Source organism: Hemicordylus capensis, chromosome 1 (genome assembly GCF_027244095.1).
Source record: "Hemicordylus capensis ecotype Gifberg chromosome 1, rHemCap1.1.pri, whole genome shotgun sequence".
Lineage (NCBI taxonomy): Eukaryota > Metazoa > Chordata > Lepidosauria > Squamata > Cordylidae > Hemicordylus > Hemicordylus capensis.
In genome coordinates this window covers 48755986-48773912 of record NC_069657.1, presented here as the reverse complement: position 1 = coordinate 48773912, position 17927 = coordinate 48755986, and the positions used below count along the sequence as shown (strand labels likewise).

Genomic DNA, 17927 nt, shown 5'->3' with positions numbered 1-17927 from the left:
GTACAGTTGTAAAGAACATTACCTGCCTTGTTCTAGCCAACCATCATACCCTAGGCTTTGGAAATGAGGCTCCTCCTAATCCTCATATGAAACTGAAAACCGTTTGGATCTTATTCTTGCCTCTTTCTGAAGATCCTCCCCAAGATCACCTTGACTTACTTGTTTAGTAGACAATGAAGATGCAAAGCAGACAAAAGAATATTCTGTCCAGGTCTGTATAGGGCAATGCTGTTGTAATTTGTGATTGTTTAGCAAAGCACCAAAAGGAAGCTGCCAACTCCAGTTACAAAGTAAGGCAGAGCCTTATTGTTGCAGTTAGTCAAGAACAAGCATGGAGTTTGTAGTGCAGTATAAAGTAAATAAGATGTATTAGATTAAGTACATTTGAGGTAGGAAAGACCTAGCCTAACTATGAGCTACATAGTGAATAGGAGAAGAGAGAGAAAGAGATGCTCCCATCTACTCTCCAAGGAGAAAGGAAGTAGAGCTGACTCGCTACAGGAAATACCAGAGGAGTCAAGGCAGAGGTCATAGAGTAGAGGCAAAGTAGGGACAGGTAAGGGGACCCTCACTAACTACCTCTACTCCCAATGCCCCTAGTGGTCATTAGGATAGTTGGTGCAGAAGGTCGATGCACTGGAACTCCATCTCCAGCAGATGCAAACTTTCAAGTGAAACTTTTGACCTGATCCAGGCTGGAACTAGGCACCAGGGTGCACACACAGCTGCTTTCAGAAACAGATGTCTCATTCTCTATTTCTCCCCTTAATTTTTAGGGATGCTCGATGTGTGACATGATGCCATAATGCTGTGAGGTTTCCCACCCTTGCGATTGGCTGCTAGTGAAGTATAGCAGTAGTGGGGAAACTCACAGTGTGATGTGATGTCATGTAGCATGTTTTAATTCCTTGACACTATGGAGGAGAGAGTTAATATGAAACCTGGGGTCTCATCTTAAGACTTTGTCTTTGGTCACTAGCTTGTGTTTGTCATAATATACTTGTTCCAGCCTAAGAGTTCCATCAGACTTAAAAGCCTCCACCTATTAAAAATATACTTTTGTATTTCCACGACTCAGTCATGTTTCTCTAGCAAATATTCCCATACTAACTCTCCTTCCTCCTTCTCCTGCCCTCTCTAACCCATCCACTGATTGTTAGCTTGACTGGCAGGATCTGAGCAGTTCATTCCATTCATAAAAGTATTTTTAAAACCCACTGCATGTCTAAGACTCTTGATCAAAGCTGTTCCCAAAAGACTATAAAAATTTCAGAACTGCTAAAGTGTTCCATCTTGAAACTTGTTTTAATAGGACTGTAAGGCTTTATTAAATCTTGAGGCTGCATAAAATCTTGAGGAGCCCTGTGAAATTCTCATCCCCCACCCACCCCGCAAAAAAACCCTTGTATTGTATGCACATACATACTGAAATATCAGGAGCTAAACGTGAAAAGGAATTACACAGTGCTGTTAATACACTTGTCCGCACTTCCATTAAAAGGGAGAGAAAGAATGAAAATAGCAGGAATGATTGGACCAAATTCCCTCACTTTCAGGCTGTGCTAAAAACTGTAGTACAGAATTGATCTCTGGCTAGCTTCTAGTGAGCCCAAACAAAGAGGCACCAAAGTGCACTGAGCAGGAAGAATAAATCAAGAAACAAAGGAACAACATAGTAGGAGTCTGCTCTGACCCGGTTTGTATTTATCGTCCACACATTCTCCTCTTTTCCTCCATGCTGCTCCATCTAAAACAAAACATTTAGCCTAAGCCCTAACATAACTTATTTCTTCTGCAAAGCCAGCTCTCCAGCCAGCAGAGGGGGCTCAAGTTCTGTTCTGAAGGCTGTACAGATGCCCTTCATGACATCATTACCTTTTGATAAACAGACTTACAGTAAATGGCCCGTTACGTTGGCTCATGCATTATATTTATAAGACACAAGGGGAAAAGAGCATGTGCTTCCTGAAGAGATCACCAGCCGTCTGGCTTATTCTCATATGTTATGTCTCATATGTCTTATTCTCATATGTTAAGGAATTTAAGCAGAATGAAAGCGGTGGGGGGAGGAATGAGAGATTTGTTTAAAAATACATTAGTTCCTGCTTCCACCTGAAAACACTTTTTTGCAGGGTCTTTCGCAATTAGCCTTTATTATTCTCTTCCCTTGTTTTGTTTTTAAGCTCAGAGATATTTTTTACATCATTTCACAATCTTATGTTCATTTCTCTTGCTCATTTCCTGACACGTACCATACAGGTTGTCAGAGAATAAAAAGATTGGCTTTGGGTTACCACTACTACTAATCAAGTGGAATCTTAGAGGCATTTTTCCTTGCAAAAATCAGCGGGGAGCCAAGAGTACAGACTGAGGCTGTTGCAGTGGTGTGATCACTTGGATCAAAGGCTAGAAGTATGTTGAAGACCACTGCATGCAGTTTACTACACCTGCGGAAGTTTTTTGTTTAAATGCTCCAAGTAGTTTAGCTAATGGATTACATGCTTGTCAAAATACAGATTTCATTTTGTTGTTTGGACATTTCCAAACAGCAACAAACGATTTGTGTGTTAGCAATAAACACACATTACATTGACCCAGTATAACACTGTGGCCTAGAAACGGAGATACAAATTGGGAAGTCCTCAGTTCAAATGTTGCTTCTGCCACAAACACTCCATGTGGCCTCAGTCTAGTCGCTCTGTTGCAGTCTCAGCCTATCTGCAATATGATGTTTCTAGCCTACCTTATTGGCCTGTTGTCAGGATTGCAACAAGATAAAGACGTCCAGAGGAGTAGTCATGCAAGTCAGTTGCAGCAAAAACAACAGAGTCTTGTGGCATCTTTATTTTAGCACAAACTGTCACGGAATAGAGCCATAAAAAGATGCATCCGATGAAGTGGCCGGTGTAGTCCATGAAAGCTTATGCTAAAATAAATTTGATAGTCTTTAAGGTGACACAAGACTCTTGTTTTTGCAACAGAATAATATATGTGAAGCACTTTGAATGTTCTAAAAGGCTGTTGAAATGCTGGTTGTTACAAACAGTATTATATCAATAGGGTTTTGAGGTAATATTATATTGTTACAATATTACATTGATTAACTCAGAAAGGCAACAACCATGCTGCTAATATATTTTGTCTGCAGCTCAATTGGCAGAGAGAAAGAGAGAGAGAGAGAGAAGAAGGGGAAGGACAGGGTTGAAACTAATATGAATGGCTAGATCAAATCCCTTCATTATCAGGCCAGAAGCATTTGCACAGAGCTTCTAAACAGATTGTACTGCAGAACTGTGTGATTACTATTATTTATTTTAAATATCTATCTCAGTTCTCCAAACAAATTCTCAGACTGACTTAGAATCAAATTATTACAGTATATGACCAATACAATAAAGCTCATCATTTAAAATAACCTGGGGTAGCGGGGAATAGCAACAGAATTAATATTAATTAGAACCAAACAAACCATTTCAAGAAGAATTGGCATTAAACCATACAAAGGATCTTTTGCCTGGCACTTGAATTCTGACAATGAAGGCACTGGGGGGGACCTTGTGGAGGATGGTATGTTCCCACTTTGCAGAGCCACAACTGAAAAGGCCCTATCTCTGGTCACCACTAGCCTTGCCTCTGAAGGCAGGGGGAATGGGTAGGGGCAGTGAAGAGTCTCCCATGAAGATATGAATGAGTGGGCAGGTTCGTATGGGATTGACATATATCTTCTAGCCCCTAGTGAGCCAAAACAAAGAGGAGTCAAGGTGCACTGAGCCAGAGGAGTGACAAAGCAAGCTATACCAAACGTGAAAATTAGACTGATCCTCTAGAGCAACTAATGTGCTGAGTGACACTTTTTCTTGGAGAAAAATTTGTGGAAGGGTTTTGCTTTACGTTTAGGGTGTGAATCCCTAAATGTGGGTCTGGGAAGGGATATTCCTCTAGGTCTAGTGCATGCAGTTTGACACTCTTTCATGAGTAGTCTAGAATTGCTGATTATGTAGCCACTTTGTAGGGTGTTGAGCAGGTGATTGGGCTTGACAACTTAATGGGTCTTTCCCAGCAGCATGAAAGGCACCACCTTTCTAAAGTGGTGATTCTCTTTATTTAGCAGGGGGAGAGCAACTGGCCCTATCTATCCCCAACACAGCATCCCTCCAGTGACTGTGGCTGGTGTCTATCTTGTTTCTTTTTTAGCTTGTGAGCCCTTTGGGGACAGGAAGCCATTTTGTTTGTTTATATCTGTGTAAGCCACTTTGGGAACTTTTATTGAAAAGTGGTATATAACTGTTCATCATATTCATATCTGGAATTCAGAGGAATATTTGGAATTTCTCCTAAAGAGGACTGAGAAGAGGCAGGGTGCTTGGCAGGTATTTATTTATTTATTTATTCATTCATTCATTCATTCATTCGATTTTTATACCGCCCTTCCGAACTGGCTCAGGGCGGTTTACACTCTGAAATGAAAGGAGCATGATCTGTGTGCTGCTGCTGCTGATGGTCAGTGGTAGCTTTGGGTTCTAGAGTTGTTGAGTCATAGGGTGTTGAGGCTGACAAGACTGGAAAAGGCTTAAGCATTTAAGCATCTGAGATGGATGCCTAAGAACACTGGCAACATTTCTTTATTTCTGTAGACTGAAGACTTTATTTAAGAGCTCTGGAGAAAAGTGAAAATCTGCTAATCAAAGATGGAACTTAACTGAATGTTCATAGATACTTTCTATTGATACCCCTCCCATGAATATGGAATGATGTAGATTCTGAAATCAAATGATTACTGTCTTATTTCTGTGTGTGAAGTGACCCTGAGGGATTACAAAGTCTCAGACCATCACCTCTCATGCAAGAGAGGCAATAAAATGTTTGTTGCTTTCTGATTCTGCTGTATGGTCAAAATAAAGGCCAGCTTACACCTGCAAATTGGCTGCCTTTGGCCGGGCTGGTGGTGTCAGGGGCACATAAGATCTTCAGTATAAGATGGTGAGGAGGAAACTCTATATTGGGGGTGGTCAAACTGAGGCTTCCCACCTATTGTTGGACTACAACTCCGATCATCCCGAGCTACATTGGGAGTGGTGGTCCAACAACATCTGGAGAGGCTCAAGTTGACCATCTCTGCTGTAAATGAACTGGGCTGCACACAAATATATTCTGCTGCAGCAGCCACTCTTCACTATTGCCGTTTCAGTTTTTCAGGCTTCTTGAACTGGAAATAGCTGCTGGCCACTGCATGCTGTATCTGCATACAGCCTAGTCCATGCAAAAGTTTTGTTTCTCCATCTAATTAATTAGGTGCATGGGGAGGGTCGTATGGAGTAAGTAGGGGGTCAATTTGCATGTGAGAACCAGCCCATCATCTGAGTTAGGGCTTCCTGGTAGCACTGTCATTGATGGATCTGCATGTGGATCCTAGCTCTGGCGTGTTGAAGGTGTTTCTGCCTTGCGCTGCCACCTGTTACTGTCCTCGCTAGGGTAGAGAGAGAGCATACAGGAAGCAGAGTGCCTGAGCGAGCAGAACTTGGAAGGAGGGAGAGGAAGTCTGATTAAGTTTTGTCTGGAAGTGTCTGTTTTTGGGTTTGTCCCTGCATTGATCTGCAAGGGAATGAGGCAAGTAATGGCCCCTTGGGGACCTTCAGGACTTTCTTCTCAATGTCAGCCGTCATTTTCAATCACCCTCTCCCTCCCAGCCATTAATTTTGGCCCGGGATCATGGGGACTTGTCCATCTATCACACCTAATTGACACTAAATGATCTGTCAGTTTATTGATGAACGGCAGGAGTGGAATTGTCACAATATATTTTACTTTCTAACAACTCCTCCTGACAATTTTACCTTGTCCATCTCACTCTCCTCACATAAATCTCCATTGGCCTCTCATTCCTTCTCTTGGGCTGTTCTGGTGCCAGCCGCCTTCATGCCATCAGCACGCATCAAGGACATCAAGATGGCGGTAGAGCTGCAATGTGTGGGTTTGGGTTTTTTTTCTTTTCTTTTTATAGAGTGGATGTTCCAGGAATGCTAACTGGCTCCTGTCCTCTTCTCCTTCACTGTCATTGCTGGGGTGGTTCTCTCCTTGTCTTTTCACAGCCAGTTCTTATGTTCAGACCCAGCAAAAGGGACAAATCGGAGAAATTGCCTTAAGGAGCTCCTTCTAGTGCAGTGGTGGCTGTAGAGCAAATGTGTTGCAATATTGTCGTGCGGGGGGTGGGGGGGGCGGCAATCCTTTAGACTAAAGCTAGTCATTTTCCTTTTTTGCTGTAGTCTCAAAGGCCTGAAAGCATGGGAGTTTTCCAAACATTATTTCTCCCAAATGAAAAACGTGCTCTGCTCTTTCTTGAAAGATCTTCCAGCTAACTTGTCAGTTTAAGGCAGTGTTTTCCAAACTGCAGTAAGTCCAGACTGATCAAGAGTTCTGCCAGATCTAAATCCTAGTCTTTTTGTGAGGGCATTGAGAAAAATACTACTTTACACTTAGAACTTACTGGTCAGTTTAGATTTGCCTCCAGGAGCAGAAATACGCCCTAGCAGGGGCATAGCTATAACTGAGCAGATGGGTTCAAAGAACCTGGGCCCCCTAGCTCCACCCTTCCCTACGTTCTTCATTATCTCTCTCACTCAGACAGGCTGCCAGGAGAAGGGCAAACACGGCCTCCCTCTCCCCTAGCTACGCCTGCTCCCTAATCTAAGCTAAGAACAAGTAGATCTATAATGTGACTATTGTTTGTTTTGTTTTTAAATCTCCATGTAAAATATTGCATCTGAAGAAGGATAAAGTTGCAGAAATCGTACAATTAGCTGTTTGCATTTGCCGTTGCTGCATTTTGCAGCCACTACCAAGCTCTTAGCACTGACAAAGTTCCCCGGGACCCATATATAAGCACAATAGTGTCTGAAACATTACCGGGACTGAGTGAAGATTTAGCTGGGTGGAATGTGGCTGAAGTGCACATCAGTTTCTCAGTAATATCTAGGGCTGAACTGAAGCTACTTGCAGTTTTTCCCAAACCAGTTTAGATTATTTGCAGCACTCCTTTCTTCCCCCCACCACCCATTAACTTACATTGCTTTCACTCTCTGTGATGTCATCACGTACCAAATCTGATTGGCTGTGTAGCATAGTGACATGATCCTGTTTACTATGTGATCCTTGACTGAGTGGGATTCCCCATGTCATTAGTCCAGGAAGCATTGCTCTCACTCCCTTCTTCCTCAGTGATTTGATCGCTTAATCGGATCTGATTGACTACACAGTATCATTATGTGGTCCTCCTGTTCACTATGTGATCCCTGATTGGCTCGGATCGCCCTTACCCTGGAAACTGCTGAGCAGTCGGGGGAAGGTGCAGAAGCAACAGCAGCAACCAGGGGAAATAATAGTACAGAACAAGATATTCACACAAAGTATCATTTGGGGGAAATTCCAACTGTACCAACACTGCCTTTTCTGGCCCCAAAATTGAAACTGGATAAATTAAGTTTAACTCTAGTAATAACCCATGTTGCAAACAGCTGTGTGTAGTTCAGGCAGTTGCAGCAGGTGTTCAGAATTGCACGAAAACTCCCAAATTTATGTAATTGGAATCAAGTATAAATTGCGGAAATCATTCACATTATGTCCACAGATTTGGAGGGTTGTTTTTGTGTGTGTGGCAGATAATGAACTCTTGTCACTGGAAAAGAAAATTCCTGTATAAAGAGAAGCAATAACTTGGCAGGCTCCAAAAGTGTTTTAAGCACTGAGTAGCTGCCTTTAGCCACTGGAAATCCTATGCCGACTCTCTTAGTTGGAATTTTCAGCAGATTTGTACATGAGACTATACCATGAGGTCTGGAAACTTCTGCCTTGCTGACTTCTGGTTCCCTGTTTTTGTCTCAGAGGTAAAAGACTGTCCTTTTTTCATCACTGGAGCCAATGGTAATTGGTGAAAGCAGCCCGTGTTTTGAGTAGCTTTGTTTGGAAGCATCGAGAATGCTACAAGCCGAACAACTTGCTCTGTTTTCCCTTTGATGAATCCTCTCTTCAAAAATGAGATGTCTGTGAACATCAGTAGTTTCCTTCCCTCTCTTTCCCCCCCTGTTCTTCAAGCAAGAGGGCGTCTTCAAGGGGCTTTCGTTTTGCAGGTCATTCATAAAAGAGAGCGCGAGAGCTTCAGTGTGCCAGGCAGTACGCTCACTGCCATGTTGAAACATCCCCTTCAGCTGTGATGATGTCTCTGCATCTAGACCTCTAGCACCTTTGATATTTTAGTCCTTGGCTCCCTGCAGAGTTCTGTCAGTCCCCATCCACCGGCCTGCTCCGCATCTGTGTGTCCCACTCCAGAAGTGTAACATCGGGCAACATACTTCCTGCGTGTATATATTTGCCTTCTTTCTTAGAGGTTTTCAAAGCAGCATGACTCCTGTGTTTCCATGGGGAGTACAACACAACCGGAGCCAGTCTGGAGTAGTGGACAGAGTGTTGGACTAGGAGACAGGTGATTTGGGTTCACTTAGATCACTCTCAGCCCTGAAGTTCACTGGTTGACCTTGGGCCCGTCTCTTCTTCCTTCTCTCTCTCTCTCCTCTCAGCCAAACCACATCACAGGATTCTAGTGAAAAGGAAAGGGATGGTAGTGGTAACCATGTATGTCACCCTGAGCTCCTTGGAGGACAGATGTGATTTTTAAAAAAATAGTAAATAAAATACAACATCACTTGTATGATTCAGCCCAGCTTATGGGATATCTGGTATCCTAAGTTGTTGCTGAAAGTCACTTTTGGGAGTGAAGGAAAAAACAGTTTTAGTGCCATCCAATCATTTTCTTGAATGCAGAGCATCTGTAATGTATAGTATTCCCTAGCTTGGGAAGCTGAACAAAAGAGAATCAAATAGGATTATTACGAGGAGTCTGACTCAAAGAGATAGAAGAATATCCTGTGGGGAGGACTGGATGAAAATCCAGAAAACATGAGACCTGAAGAGGGGCAAGTTGAATGTTGCATGCTAACATGTACAGCAGTGGTCCATCATCTTTTTTTGGAAAAGTGGTGGGGGGAAATGCTGTTTCCAGTTTAGCCAGAAGGGGGCAAACTTTGCACAAAAATAAGTACATATTCCAATACAGTTCCAGCCTTGGCAGTCCCTCTTCCACTGGCAATTTGAGTTCTGCCCCATCAAACTCATTCAACTCTCCTTGCTAGAGAAAAATTGTGCAGCAAGGGTTAAATGGAGTATACTGGAACTGTACTGGAAGATGATGTGGCCTCCCAGGCTAAGGGATGCTGGTCTAGTGGAGAGGCAGAAAGCAAAACTGGCTGCAGTGCAGAAGCTCAATTCATCGCCATCTTATTAATGCAGCTTTTGTTTTAGCAAGCCTCATAGCTGCTTGTAGGTTGTTCACTTGAGTCTTCTTCTTCTTCTTCATGGGTCATTCACCTTGCTTTGCTGCTCTGGATGTGCTATTTGACTCTGGTTCATTTTACACATCTCATATTTTTTTAGCATGTCCAGTCAAGGCCAGGGTGATGTGAGTGGCTTATTGGTGTCTAGACAAATAAAGTCCCAATATTATATCCTTTACCTGATTTTTCCCCTTGAGGGTTGATGATGCTGAATGGTCAGCAGGTATTTTACGCTGGGCTCACATTCTAGATACAGTACTCTAGAGTTGTAATGGGTGGGAAAGGAGCACATTTCAGGAATGTGAAGGTGGCATTTTGAAACTCTGCATGATCACACTTCTACATAAAGTATGCCCAGTCATTCTGCTTCCCATGATGTCCAAGAAAAACTTTTGTACATGATCCCCACACCCAGTATATTGTCATAGTTTCTCCCATGGCCTGATCCACCTTTTCTCCCTGCATCTAATATATTCACTCTACGTTGCCTGTCTGTACACCAGACTGGCCTTCCAGTGCTTGGCTGTGTGTACTGTCCCACATCAAGGAAGAATGACAAGGGTCCTCTTCAAGCTGCAAATATTAAAGGATTTCAAGGACATTTGCCCCCATTTATCCCACTTATGCCCCCTGTTAAAGCAGGTTAACGGTGTCTAATTAACCACTGAACACAGTCATCCTGCATGAATATAGCATCTTCACTCTTCTAGGAGCCTGGCTATTTAATCTCCATTTAGATCTCCACATTATTCCATTAAATGAGAGAGAAACATTTTAACAGAGATGATGTCTACATTAATGCTGCCTTTCACCCTTCAGCACTTAACCTCTGAGGTAGTAACGCCTATGGAGGAGAATGGTCTCCTTACCCCATACGTGGCTTGTGGGGCGGGGGAAGAAGTGGGAGAGTGTCATTGGAGTCTATATACTGAAAGCTATTTCTGTTTCAGAAGTATGCCCTCAGGTACAGTAGACAGTAGGAGTTCTGCCCATCCATGTTTCTTTCCCTTCCTATCCCAAAGCCTCAGGACAGATCACAGTATGAGTGTGTGTGTGTGTGTGTGTGTGTGTGTGTGTGTGTGTGTGTGTGTGTTAGACTTTTAAAGCTGGGCCACTGAGCAGAAATTTAAAGCAGGGTTTTCCATGTTCAGATCTGATCTTCTGTCACTTATACTTTGCAGACTGGTTCATATGTGCAAGTGTATTATCTGAGTTCTCTGTATAGTGACTGGCAGCTGAATGTGTGACTCAGCTGCACTAAGAGTCTTGCATTTGAGGTGACATGGAATTCCTGTCTGTGATGTCTGCTTCTGGGATACCCCTCCCCACCCCCTTTCTTGCGTTATCACTTCATGTGGCTAGTTCAACAACCCAGTATTTCTGAGATAGAATAGTGGAATTTTGAAATAAAAATGTGAGTGGAAAGAGAACATCCGTCTCAGAGCCAGCTCCAGGTTTCAGGGGGCCTTCGCCCAACCTGGACTCTCCTAAGGTTCATGGTGGGACTTATCTTGGTGGGTGTGATAGGAGAGAGGAGGCAGCAAAGGAGCCTTGGCTGAGAAAGTTGCTTCACTACCACCACACAAAGGTTATAGAGATGATCTCAGGGACTGGGACCTGACAGTGGAGCCTTCTGAGGGCTCTGGGCCCTTGGCAGCTGTCTGATATTGCCAACCTCTGATCAACCTGATATGTGTGGTCAAACTGAAGTGACCTTGGATAGAAATCTAGAATTGCATACAATTTGAAGGGTACATTGTGTAGAATACCCTCATCATATGCTTCTTGCAGTAGGTAATAGGAGCAATTAAGTGTATTTTCATCAGTGGAAGAAGCTGGCAAGAACCCGCAGTACATCTATGGCATTTGGCTATTACGTTCACGAAATGATAAAGTAATCACCCCAAATTTAATGCCTTTTGTTTGATGCCGGAGCCCACTAGGTTATGTTTTAGTTGTCTCTCTGAATAGTAACATAGTACATTCTGAGTAAGGGTAATAGGACTTGTGATAGGTTTGAATTGGTGAATAAATTTCATTCAATATCAGGAAGAACACTTTAACTCAAGAAGAGGCAATGGGATATGATGGAAGGTTGTTAGGCCTCTCATCCTAGAAATGTATCAACATTGTGTTGACATCTGTGTCAGGGATGTCAGAGGTATAATTGGCCTGCCTAGTCAAAGTATGACTTCTGAAGCCATTTCCAGACTTATAGTTCCATTATAAATGTTGCCCCAGAAGAGAAGGGCTGAGAACTTTGGTGGCCTGGAGGATTTTGTACAAATAGTGTACAACTTGATACATAGTTGAATAGATGTGTTTAGGAAGGTTTGGTTGTAGGCCTTGGGTTTTTGTTTTTGTTTTAGCATATTGTTCCATCTATTTTGTCTAAATAGGGAATCAATGATTGGTGGCAGAGTTGTTTCCTAGGTAGCAGAATAATCTAGAGAAGTCAAGATTTCAGGACTGGCACTACTTTAATAAATGCAGATACTAGTATGTTGATTTTGCTGCATTTGACCCATTCTGTCCAGTTCAAATAGATACTCTGGTGCTTGCTAAGTGACAGCCTGCAGTTGGAGGATGACTAGGACATAATCTTTATGAGATCCCTCTTCCCATTTCTTTGTTTTCATAACATTGTAATACTCTCTGTAAGTAAAGTAAAGTTGTGCCTTCGAGTCGGTGTCGACTGCTGGCGCCCACAGAGCCCTGTGGTTTCCTTTTGGTAGAATACAGGAGGGGTTTACCATTGCTTCCTCCCGTGCAGTATGAGATGATGCCTTTCAGCATTTTCCTATATCATTGCTGCCCAATATCAGTGTTTCCCATAGTCTGAGAAACCTACCAGTGGGGGTTTGAACCAGCAATCTCTTGCCCCCTAGGCAAGTTGCTTCCCCAGTGTGCCATTAGATAGCTACCCAAGCTTATATGAATAAAATGTCTAGGCCTGGCAAATATTTGGGCATGTTGCAACTAATGTAATGTATGAAGCAGAAAGTGCCTCTTTCCACTCTTGTCACCTTACTTTTACAAGGACAAGTAGCAGCTGAGACTTCATGGGGGCTCTGATGATAACATTTCCCACTTGGAGACTGTGCCTGTTTATGTAAAAGCTGGCGGTGGGGGAGAGAAGGAGAGATTCCACAGCCAATGTTTTCCACTCTTCACAAGCTTTAAAGAAGTGGGAGCCATCCCTGGGTCCCCAGGTGCCAGCTCTTCCTTGGGGGCATGCTGTGTGGTGGTAGAGGAAAGCCCTGTTGTGTCCCTTGTCATGCTGTGCTCTGGCTCTAGGGTATGAGAAAAGAATATTTCTTGATACACAGAGTTTAAAAAAAAATCATCCTGTGAAATAGTCAAAGCAATCAGCAAATGATGGAGTATCTGCTAAAAAGAAACCTGGCATTTAATTAACTTTTCAAAGTGCTGGTTCAGCAACCTCCATGTTTTACATTTTGAATATTGAACAAGCATCCCTAATCGGATCTGAATTAGTTCTGGGCTTGCTGGGGTGGAGAACGAGCGAGAGAGCTGCCTGCCGTCTCTCCGCCACCCCCTCCACTCCAACACCTCCTTCCAACATCACATTATTATGATGAACTCCTGGTAACACGGACAGATTTCCCCTGATCTACAGGGCATCTGGTCCATCCTCTTCCAGTCTCATGTGAGACATCTAGGTTAAATGACACATTCTGTGTTTACAGCGAAGGACAGCAAGAAAAGTCTACTGACTGCAGACGTGTGTAGCTGTCACTAGTTTGGCATAATCTTCTTCTGACTGGTGAAGATTCTACGTTCTTATACCTGTTGCTGTTGGTTTTGGCTAGTGTTCAGGGGCAGCTTTGCAGGCAACAGGGTGTCAAAAGGATCTTTTGAGAGCACCAAAGTGGAAACTGGTTTTTTGCCTTCTCTCTGTCCAGCATTTCCTGTGGCTTTGTTTAATCCCTTTCTGTTCAGAAGGCCAGCACATATTTTATTTGAATTTTGTTTTTGATCTCACTCTGTCTGTTCATAGCAGGTTCCATTTCTTAAAAAGAATTTTTGAAATCTAACTTTTAAAAATATATTAAAACATAGATTATGGTCTCAATTATTATAGTCATTAATCCTTTGTCCCCTTACAAAAGTCTTGGATTGCTTTTGAAAGAGAGCAGCTTCATGATGAAGCCGCGCTGGGAAGAGCATCTAGGTTCCAAGTTCCCTCTCTGGCTTCTTCAAGATAGTGCTGAGAGAGATTCCTGCCTGGAACCTTGGAGAAGCCGCTGTCAGTCTGTGTAGACAATACTGAGCTAGATAGACCAATGGTCTGACTCAGTATATGGCAGTTTCCTATGTTCCTATCTTCCTATGTGTTACAACAGAACAGAAGTCTGAGTTATGCGAACATCCCCTCTTTGCTTTTCTTCAGTAAAATGAAATACATGAAATTGTGCATTCCGTGTGTGTGTGTGTTTGTGAAGCTTATGCATCTCATTGCAGAGAAAATGCATATTCACATGTTGCATGTTACTGTGGAAGTGTGAAAAGAGGATGCACAAGTCACATTGTACTTCTGCTATTGCTGCTTCCTCTTCATGTGCAAAATTGTCCTCCATCTTGGGCTTTGGATCTGCTGATAGGAAGAGAGTTCTACACCTTTTTTCACCTATTAAATTTGTCATAAAAAGGCAGATCTCAGCTAACAGGTCTTCATGGAATGTAAGGTCAAATTGATGTAGGGCTTTATGGGCATCTGGAGTTATACCTGGATGCCTTCATTGACACCTGTGTGTGCACCAGGAGATTACTCTGAAATGCATTTTCCAGAGATACTTTGAGGGAGTAGTCAGAAGGAACTTTATTTCTCTGTTTCTGTTTTGGAGGGAGTCCGGCACTTTCCCCAACATTGGCTCTTTTCTTTCTTTCAGGGTATCAAAGAAATATGCAGAACAACCAGAAGAGTGAGTATCCTGCCTCCAGCCTTCTCTTGTCCACCACATTTCTGCATGAATTCCAACTTGTTGCCAAATTGTGATGCTTGTTCTTTTTTCTTTTTTTCTTTTTTTTTTGGTCCATGGTGGTTGAGCCTGTGTATATCTTTGCTAGTGCCTTGACTAGGGTTTGGCTGTGGTGATTAGAAGGAGCTCAGATTCTGCTCTCAGTGCCATGGGGAATAGGTTAGTCTGACATCTCCCTGAGCCTTGAAGGCATGCCTTGAAAAAGTCCTCATTCTAGGTGCTCTGGGTCTTGACTTCACATGAGGAAAGGGTAGAGTGTGTGTTACCCTCATTGTGGAAGTCCTGCAGTGGTATGTTAAAGAAGAGATATAGTAAACAAGTTGTTCGAGTAAGAACTAACCTGCCTACTTTCATTTCACTATCCCTACAACAACAACAAATATTTATATACCACTTTTCAACAAAAAGGTTTCCACCGGGCTCACAATCTAAACAGAAATACAAGATAGACACCATCAACAGTCTCTGGAGATACTGTGCTAGGGATGGATAGGGCCAGTTACTCTCTCCGTGCTAAAGAAAGAGAATCGCCATGTTAAAAAGGTGCCTCTTTGCCCAGTTAGCAGGGGTTTAACTGGACTAAATTTGGTCAAAATCAGTTAGGCAATTCACAAGTTAGCCCACTTGTGCCTCAAACGTTCATGAATCCATCATCTTGAATTGGGGTGGATGGCATCATCATCATCACAAACTATGCGTTTGAAGTGTTCCTGTGTGTCCCTACAACTGTACCAAATTTGGTCCAAACCAGTTCCCACTTGCACCTCAAACATTCATGTGTCCACCATCTTGAATCAGGGTGGATGACATCATTACAAACTATGCCCTTGAGTTATCCCTGTGTGTCCCTACACCTGTAGCAAATTTGGTTCAGATTGGTTAGGTGGTTCACAAGTTACCCCAAATGCACCTCAAATGTTCATGTGTCCAACGTCTTTAATTGGGGTGGATGGCATCATCACAAACCATGCTGTTGAAATTTCCCTGTGTGTCACTCATTACAACTGTACCAAATTTGGTTCAAATCGGTTAGACATTCCACAAGTTAGCCCCCTTGCACCTCAAACATTTACATGTTCACCATCTTGAATCAGGGTGGATGACATCATCACAAACTATGCTGTTGAGGTGTCCCTATAACTGTACCCAATTTGGTTCATATTGGTCCAGGCATTGCAAAGTTGATAGACACACACGCACACACGGAATGGCGGGTGATCTTATAAGCTTACTAGAAAGTAGGCTAATAAAAATGAGCTGTTTCCCCTAATCTTTCACAGAATGTGTAGCTGGAATAGGAAGAGGGATAGAACTTTTGCCCTGTTCTGTTTTCCTTTGGAGGAAGTTGTAACCAACAGCCCTTAGGGTGAGATGGGACTCCAGAAGATGCTGTTTTAAGATTTGGCCTCTAAGGTAGCCTTCTCTTTGTGGTTTCTTCCAGAAGCCATCTGAAGCAGAAGAGCTTGGAGGAGTCCAGTGATGGAGGAGGTAAGACCTTCCCTTTTAAATTTAAGTGAATTTTCATGCATAGACATGTCTATGAGGACTTGCCAACTGAGATAAGATGAACATACATTTCCTCTGGGAAAAGGCAGCAGGAGACAAAATATTCAAGAGAAGCTACAATGTCAGAAGCTGTCTCTATTGCAGACTTGGAGGAGATGTGAAAGAGACCAATAACGTTGGAGTCTCTGGGCTGGAATGGGTAAACAGGAAATTAGTTGAAGGGTTTAGCTTCATCATTAAAGGAGGTAGGAAGTGCTCTTAACATAACTGAAAAGCTTGGATTGTTCTAGTTTATCTCTACTATTAGCCACTCCTGTGTCTGCTGATGAATTCCTTTATCTGTCCTCTTCTTCTGCCGCCCTCAGTATGCATATCTGACATGTTTCTGAGTTTCTCCATCCCACTGTCTCTTGGTTCCTGAATCTCTTACTACTCCCAAGAACAATACTGAAACATCTTACAAAATGTGCTCTGAAGAATCTGGTCTGCCCTGTTTGGCTTCATGTCTGGATGGGCAAAAGATGGGCATGTGCAGCCTTGGATTGCCCCTTTGCTGGCAACTGTGGCTTACCACAGCTTCCTGGCTGGACTTTTACTGTGCCTCGTTTCACAGTCGCTGTGTGCTTTGAGCACCTAGGAACAGTTCTATCAGCCAAGAGTGGGGAAATTCTCAAGGCACTTGCCTAGAGAAACATTAACTAGGCCAGCAGGAAACCAGACAAGCAATGGCATATCATGTGCTTCTTGCACAGATCCAACTCTGAGGTGACTTTCAACACTGAAGGGCCAGTTCATGCAGCCAGCAAAGCAGGCCTGCTAAATATGGGGTGGAGCAACAGATCTCCATTGTATGGATAATGCACTTCTGTCCTGTCCATCTCACATAGACTGTAAGCTCTTTTGATTTAAAAATGATTGTTTCTTTGTAGTTCGTAGCATGCTGTTGCTGCAACATTAATGCATTTGAAATATTTTACAAGTAGTAGTGATACACAGCTATACCAAGAACACCACAATTCAGTGAGTGGAATGTTCAAATTCTGCAACTCAATAAAATGGCACAAGTTGGTTGCAAGCTCAATTTCTGTCCTATATGCAGAAACTCAAATTCAGTGAGGAGCAAGCCAGTGATGGAAGGATAGTTGTGAGTAAGAAACAGAAGGGGATTATGGGTAGGGGAACATGACTAGAAGCCATAGCAAAGCAAAAGATGGCTGTACAGAAGTTCTTCCCATTTGAATACTGGGAATATCCCTGCTAACTTGGCAAAGAGGCACCTTTTAATGTGGTGATTCTCTTTATTTAGCGGGTGAGAGTAACTGGCCCTGTCCACCCCCAGCACAGTACTTCCAGTGACTGTTGCTGGTGTCTGTCTTATGTTTCTTTTGAGATTGTGAGCCCTTCGGGGACAGGGTTCCATCTTATTTGTTTGTTATATCTTTGTGTAAACCGCCCTGAGCCATTTTTGGAAGGGCGGTATAGAAATCGAATGAATGAATGAATGAATACTGGAGTTTTTTGAGCGGAAATACTTGAAGCCATTTCCTCCCCCACCCACCCACCCCCACCACTGTGTCTCTTGCCAGAAGCCACGAGAGTCATCAGAAGCATACTGACTGAAGAAGCCTCACTAACATCCTGTCTGTTTCTTTGTATTCTGAATATATTCTATGATGTCTGCTAACCATAGCTTTTGAGGCAAGGAATAAATATTTAAAATAAGTGTGTGTGTATGTGTATGTGTATGTGTATGTAGGTACTGCCTTCACGTCTTGTTAATGCACCTCCAGTCATGAGGACCAGAAACTTATTTTTGAAAAGACTTTCTCAGAAATCCAAATTCTGTCCCAAGTATCAGATTTAGTAAGGAAGTCTGAAAACATGAAACAATGAAGGCAAGCCACTCAGTCAAGACATTGCCTTTTGTGTGTGTGTGTGCATGCATGTGTGTATGCAGGTACTAAATCAGTATCAGTGCTGAGTCCGGGCAATGTATCTCTGTTACTCTTCCCTTGTTTGGTCCAAGCCCTCTTGC

At 42.9% G+C, this 17927-nt stretch overlaps 1 protein-coding gene across 9 annotated transcripts in view; it reads left to right on the top strand.

The window, feature by feature from the left end:
- IFT43 (intraflagellar transport 43) overlaps window positions 1-17927 on the top strand; it is a 65165-nt gene that overhangs the window by 23583 nt on the left and 23655 nt on the right. For 6 of the 9 annotated variants that reach the window (XM_053262740.1, XM_053262748.1, XM_053262754.1 and 3 more), the window contains 2 exons: window positions 14297-14329; window positions 15828-15874. In XM_053262740.1, the coding sequence (XP_053118715.1) occupies window positions 14297-14329; window positions 15828-15874 (80 nt within the window). The remainder of the gene's footprint in view (window positions 1-14296; window positions 14330-15827; window positions 15875-17927) is intronic. The other 3 variants (XM_053262764.1, XM_053262775.1, XM_053262780.1) reach the window with 1 other exon arrangement.